Consider the following 7,102-nt stretch of genomic DNA (forward strand, 5'->3'; position numbering starts at 1 on the left):
ATGGCTTCAGTTTCTCACTATTTCCTGCTAGTCCTGGTCTTTCTGGATTCAAATGCCGCTCAGCCATCCTGTCAGCCAGGATGTACCTGCTCAGAGGACAGTTTCGGCAGGTGCGCTCTGCTAACAAGATGCCAGGGGGTTGTAGGGGATGGGCTCTCTTTGGGGGTGATGTGGAGTGGGACCAGGCCTAGATGTGGCAGGAAATCAGTGAAATCTCTAGTTGGCTCTGAACTTTGGAGAACTGTGCACTTTCACCCATATGGGTCTCTTATTTCAAGTGAATAACATATATTTTTTCTTTGAACTCATACCTCTAATGCCAGAATAAACCTAATCTCACTTCTCTGATGTTTATATTTTTTGAAAAGATTTATTTATTTATTTGAGAGAGAGAGAGAGAATGCATGGGTGGGACGAGGGGCAGAGTGTGAGACAGAGGTGAAGCAGACTCCCCGCTGAGCTGGGAGCTCAATGTGGGGCTCGATCTCAGGACCCTGAGATCATGACCTGAGCATAATCAAGAGTCAGTGGCTTAACTGACTGATCCACCCAGGCGCCCCACTGATGTTCATCTTAAAGCATTTGTGGTTTCTTGTACAGGACTCTGCAGTGTATGTCTATCTCTTTGGGAAAGATCCCAAGGAACCTTCTTGAAGAGTTAAAGTGGTTGAGGATTGAAAATTCGCCCTTATATGAACTACCTCGAGGGTCCTTCATCAACATGAGCACTTTGGAACACCTTTGGCTTAATTTTAACAACATCACTGTGATACACCTGGGAGCCCTGGAGCACCTGTCAGAACTAAAAGAGCTGAGACTGGAGGGGAACAAGCTCCGCTCAGTACCATGGACAGCATTCCAAGCCACCCCTCTCCTGAGGGTGTTGGATCTCAAGCACAACAGGATTGATGCGCTTCCCGAGCTAGCGCTTCAGTTCTTGGTCAACCTGACCTACCTTGACCTATCCTCCAATAGGCTTACGGTTGTGTCCAAGAGTGTCTTCTTGAACTGGCTGGCCTACTGGAAACAACGGCAGCCTGGCTGTGGAGCCAAGACTGTCCCCATCCTCGTGCTGGCACTGCACAACAATCCCTGGCTATGTGACTGTCGCCTGAGGGGATTTGTCCAATTTGTGAATTCCATCAGCATCCCAGTCATCCTGGTGAATTCCTACCTGATGTGCCAACACCCTCTCTCCAAGGCTGGGCAGCTTTTTCATGAAACTGAGCTCAGTGCTTGCAGGAAGCCACAGATCTCTACCCCCAGTGCCAGTGTCACCGTCCAGATGGGACATAATGTGACCCTGAGATGCCTGGCACAGGCCAGCCCTTCACCAACCATTGCATGGACTTATCCCCTGAGCATGTGGAGGGAATTTGATGGTAAGCCACGTGCGCCCTCTCAGTGTATCTGGGGGAAATGGTGAGGTCCACAGCAACTCTCTCCTCAATAGAGAGGTTCTAAACTGGGTCAATCGTGATGTGAGGGTGCGGGTAAGATTGGGCTCGGCCTGAATTATACCCACCACAACGGGGAAGTTTCCAAGACAGTGTTCCACCATCTGGAATGATTTTAAATGTTGCATACAGACCTCTATGGGATATACATATATATAAAATATATAATTATATATAAATTATATTATATATTATATATAATTTATATATATGTAAATATATATTATAGTAGACTTAACATATTGTATAAATATTATAAATTACATATGAATAGATAGATTCCTTAAGAGTGTTCTAGATGCAAAATACTACACTGTATGTTCTTAAGTCATAGAATTTCTGACCAGGACTGATTCTAGAGATCATCTATTATTGATTGCCTAAAATTGCTGGAGCAGACCCAACCGGGGTACTTGTTTGAAATAAAATCTCCAGGCTCCTGCCTTGGAGATTCAGATTTCCTGTGTCCAGGGGTGGGCCTGAGATTAACGCCTATTAACAAGTGTTCTCCCTTCTCCCCTGCTCCTTTCCCCAAGTAATTCTTACCATTGGGCAAGGTTGGGAATTCCTAGATGTTGACTGAATTTTACACTTCCCACCACTCTGTGGTTCAGACCTTACTGGCTTGAAGTTGTAATCCTGGGACCCAGGTGAGGAAGTGACCTCCACGGGCCCCATCACTGGGATTCAGACCCGCCTCTCATGTCCTGAAACTCTATGGTGTGTTTTCATACCTCAGCTGGAATCCCCTTTAATGTTACCCTGCAGGGTTGGGACAGGAATGGTCTCCCTTGGGATATCTTAAAGTTGTCTAGAAGACAGCTAGACCTATCTGAGTAAAGCTTGAGAAATACAGTCAGTTACCTAGATATCTGTTATGCATGGTGATAAGCCGCTGGAAGATTAAAAAAATACCTAAGGAACTGAACTGTTGAGTTTTTCCTATCATTTCAATCACATCTTATTGGGTTGAGATTAAATACTAATGAAGGAGAAATGTAGGATTTATTATCATAGCATCTTGAAGAACAGTGAGATGCAGGTAGATGTCTTTTTTAATGGTCTGTAGTCAGTGCCTTTGGTACCGTGTTATATTATTCTCTCAGTAATGACAACAGCTTACACCGAGTGCTTACTAACAAACTTACTATTATCATCCCGTTTTACTGATGAGGAAATCGAGGCCAGGAGAATCTAAGCAACTGGTTCAGCACCATACTCTTAGTAAGGGATAGAATCCAGGCATTTGGCTCAAGGCTCTGAGCCTTTCTGCACCTGGGAGCTAAAAAGGCAATTCTTTTAAACAACTTTTTAAAGATTTATTTATTTTTTTTTTGAGAGAGTGAGCATGCGCACATGAGTGGAGAGAGGGGAAGCAGAAGAGGGGGAGAGAGGGAGAGAAGCAGACTCCCTGCCGAGCATGGAGCCCAGCTTGGGGCTTGATCTCATGACCCCGAGATCACAGCCTGAGCTAAAACCAAGAGTTGAATACCTAACCCACTGAGCCACTCAGGAGCCCCCAGGAAGGCGATTCTCGAAGCTCACAACATCCCACGGTTGCTAGAGATCTGTCCCCAACCATGCTGTTAGCTCAGCGAGGCTTCTGGTGGTTTGGTTGGAGCACGAGTGGAGCTGGAAGTGTGGTCTTCGTAGGCAGAAGAATGAGGTTCCAGGACGGCCACTGCCTCTGAGCACGTGTCTCTATGGGCAGGTTGCTGAATCACTCCAGTCCTCAACTTGTTATGAGTAAAAAGGGGGTACTTACCTTATAGGGTTGCTGAGAGGCCAATACCAGGAACGTAAGTTTGGTAGGCGGTCACCTCCAGCTCAGGAAAAAAGCAAAGAACGGGTGTTGCTGGGCACCTTCCAGCTTTCTAGCAGGGACGCGCCCTTCAGAGCCCTTTCGCTCTCTCTCCACCCAGTGTTGACTTCGTCAGCTGCAGAAGACACCGCCCTGTCCGAACTGGTCATACCTGCAGCCCACCTGGTGGACAGAGGCAATTACACCTGTGTGGCCTCCAACTCTATGGGCCGGAGCGCGCTGGTCATCGCCCTCCACGTGCAGCCCGCCCAGACCCCAGCCACTGCCCGCGCCCCTCCTTTGCCCTCGGAGGGTGAGGCCTACATCGACCTGCGGGTGGTCAGACAGACGGTGCGCGGGATTTTGCTGGAGTGGTTTGTGGTGGCTGACGGCCCCCGGGACCCGTGGTTCACCCTCTACATCGCGTCCGATGCAACGCTCAGGCCCGAGGTGGTGCACATCGGCCCCGGGGTGAACACGTACGGGCTGGAGGACCTGCGGCCCAGCACGAAGTACGAGGCGTGCCTCAGCCTGGAGGGCCGGCCCGCCCGCAGGGGCCGCTGTGTGGTCTTCGTGACGGGCCGGGCGCAGGGCGAGCTGGCCGCGCGGGAGCGCCTCCTGCACGTGGCCGTGGTGCTGAGCGCCGTGCTGCTCACCCTGCCCGTGGGCGCCTACGTGTGGGCCGCCCAGGCTCGCTGCCGCTGCCCGCCCGGGGGACTGCGCTGCTGTCCCCGGCGCAGAAGGGGCCCCCGCTGTCCTAGGGCGGTGCCCCAGCTCAGGGACTGCTCCTACGTGGGCCACAGAACCCCCCGTGGGGATGGCCCGGGCCGCAGAGACACTGAGGGTGAGGCGCACAGAGGCGGAGAGCAGGACTGGGCCTGACCGGTGGGGCTGGGCACGGGGCCCTGGGGGGCCGGGGGGCCCTGGGGGCCTGGCCCACTAGTCCCCTGTGGCCTGGCCCATCTCGTTGACACCATCTACTGAGCACCCACTCTGTTCCGGGCACTGACCTGGACCAGCGATCGGGACTGGGGTGCCCGGGGAGCTTTATCCTGTCCTATTAATGATCTTATTATAGGTGGTGGCTGGGAAGCAATAAACATGACCCTTTCCCTGTGACATTTACATAAAACTTTCCCATGGGCTGTCCAATTGGAGAAAGGAAGAGTTCGGAGAGGCTCTAATTCCATTGTTTCCTCTAAGTGTCTGCTCCGCAGTATTCCGGGGTGTCCTTCAGGAAGTATTACTCTTCCTCTTATTGGAAACTCCCAAAAAGATCACATACGTTTGACGCTCCAAAGAGCTGCCCTATGGGGCAGTGAGAGTCTGGTGGGTGATGTGACCCTCGATCCGTGGGTGTCTGCGTCCCCCTGAGCATCCCTTGTACCCCTGAGAGCTGATGCCACCAGCAGTGAGGAACAGGAGGGTGGCTGCAACCCAGGGCTCACACTCCAGGGGTTGTTAGAAAGTAGAGCTGCGAGGGCCATCCACCCAGAAGGAATAGGACCTCTATGAAATCGTACGACCCTGTCATCATATCATTGTCACCTGCAGAGGGGGGCTACAGAAAGAATCCTGATTCCCACCTGGTCTCGTGAGATTCTCAGCTTCAGGCTTATTCCAGCCGTGTGTCCCTCACATCTTGGTGCTGAGCACAAGTGTTTGTTCCATGAATGGGGATATAGGCTCCACTCCCTTCCCTATTAAGTGTTTCAGGTTCTCCTATTAAACCCTTGAGAGGTGAGTGTCTCCTCCTTCTGGGTGCACATGGAGTGGAGGCTTCCGTATGAATCCCGGAGACAGCACATTGTCCCTCGGGGCAGCCTTGCCACTGGTGAGCTTCCCCCAGGGATTTTTTTAAAAGTCTTTATTTATTTATTCATGAGAGACAGAGAGAGAGAGAGAGAGAGAGAGAGAGAGAGAGAGGCAGAGGGAGAAGCAGACTCCATGCAGGGAGCCTGACGTGGGACTCGATCCCAGATCCTGGGATCACGCCCTGAGCCGAAGGCAGATGTTCAACCACTGAGCCACCCAGGGGTCCCTTCTCCAGGGATTTAAACCCACATCTGTCTTTTCAGCTTCTCCAGCAGCCCCAGGAAAATCCCCCAATGACTGTTGATTATAAGTCGGTCTCCTGGCACATTTTCTCCCTTCTTGCCACCTTCTTCACCAATTCCTGCTACCTGCCAGGCCCATGTCATGCATCATGCCCTCCAAAGCTTCAAAAAACAAAGCCACAAAGACATTATCACACCTAAGAACACGCATTTTAAAAAATCGTATATACATACGTATCTGGTCATATGTATACCGACACGTGCACGTGATGCAGCAGGGATTTTGCTAGTGAGGAATTTCCCATGATGCATTTTGGAAAAAAAAAGTGGTCCGAGCAAAGCAGGAGCTTGTACTGCTCCTGACCTCTGTGTGGTTTCCTTCATGGGACCGGGGGCTGCCCAGGGCACAGCGATTCCGAGGCAGACTGGGGGTGCCATGAAGGCAGGAGAGGATGTTCTGGTCTCCACTTCTGGCAGAGACAGCTTCGGGCAGGCCTGGAGCCGAAAGGACAGGAGGGGACAGAGGGCCACAGAGGGAGCTCATCAGTGAGCAGCGGTGCCTGGCGGCTTCTATGAACACGATCCAGGGAGAGAGAAGTCCAGAGAGTCAATCGGAGAAGGACAAACATTATATGGTCTCATTCATTTGGGGAATATAAATAATAGTGAAAGGGAATAGAAGGGAAGGGAGAAGAAATGGGTAGGAAATATCAGAAAGGGAGACAGACCTAGGGGTAGTGGAAGGGGAGGAGGGGGGTGGGGGTGAATGGGTGACAGGCACTGAGGGGGACACTTGATGGGATGAGCACTGGGTGTTATTCTATATGTTGGCAAATTGAACACCAATAAAAAAATAAATTTATTATTTTTAAAAAAAGAAGTCCAGAGAGGATTTCTGGGAATCTGATTATTTTAAGACCCTTAGATTACCCTTTAAAAAAACCCTGGGGGTAAAGATGTGCATTATTCAGATCGATTAGGCAGTGTGACAGCAGGGCTAAGAGCACAGCCTGGAACTCCGGAGCCCAAGAACCCAGTTTCCTGAGCTTAAATTTTGCCTTTGCTTTTTCTTACCCAGTAAGAAGTCACTTTGTGACTTTGGGCAAATGACTCTCTTTTTTTTCCCCGTGCCTTAATCTCCTCACTTGTAATGTGGGGATGATACTACCCACCTCTGGGGTTTTCCTGATGATTAATGACTTTTCACATGGAAAGCTCTCAGAGCAATGCCTGGCACCTCGCAGGCTCTCAGTGATGCCACCCCAGCCAACGTCATCGCCCTCGAGAGGACCTGTGTCGATCTGTGGGTCAGACTCGCCTACAGACGGCGCCGTCTGGAACCGCAGACCTCACCAGGATTACGTACGTGTGGATACATGTCGGGCTGTGTGTGAAAGCACAGTGCCTAAGCTAACGCCCTTCGCATTCTGTTTAACTTTTTTTTAAAGATTTTATTTATTTATTCATGAGAGAGAGAGAGAGAGAGAGAGAGAGAGAGAGAGGCAGAGACACAGGCAGAGGGAGAAGCAGGCTCCATGCACCGGGAGCCCGACGTGGGATTCGATCCCGGGTCTCCAGGATCGCACCCTGGGCTGAAGGCAGGCGTTTAACCGCTGAGCCACCCGGGCATCCCACATTCTGTTTAATTAATGTTTAAAAGATGCTGTAGTTTCCAGGGCTCCTGGCTTCGCCTCAGGTCCCGATCCCGGGGTCCCGAGAGCCAGCCCTGCATTAGGCTCTGCACTCAGCCAGGAGTCCGCTTCTGTCCCTCGCCCTCTGCTCTGCCC

At 51.1% G+C, this 7,102-nt stretch overlaps 1 protein-coding gene across 1 annotated transcript; it reads left to right on the forward strand.

The window, feature by feature from the left end:
- Positions 1–4,140, forward strand: LRIT2 (leucine rich repeat, Ig-like and transmembrane domains 2). The gene is made up of 3 exons (XM_055324859.1): positions 1–110; positions 601–1,382; positions 3,380–4,140. Exons 1-3 carry the CDS (start codon positions 1–3, stop codon positions 4,138–4,140), a joined length of 1,653 nt encoding a protein of 550 aa, XP_055180834.1.
- The last annotated feature ends 2,962 nt before the right edge of the window (positions 4,141–7,102 follow it).

This window comes from Nyctereutes procyonoides, unplaced genomic scaffold (genome assembly GCF_905146905.1).
Source record: "Nyctereutes procyonoides isolate TBG_1078 unplaced genomic scaffold, NYPRO_anot_genome, whole genome shotgun sequence".
NCBI lineage: Eukaryota > Metazoa > Chordata > Mammalia > Carnivora > Canidae > Nyctereutes > Nyctereutes procyonoides.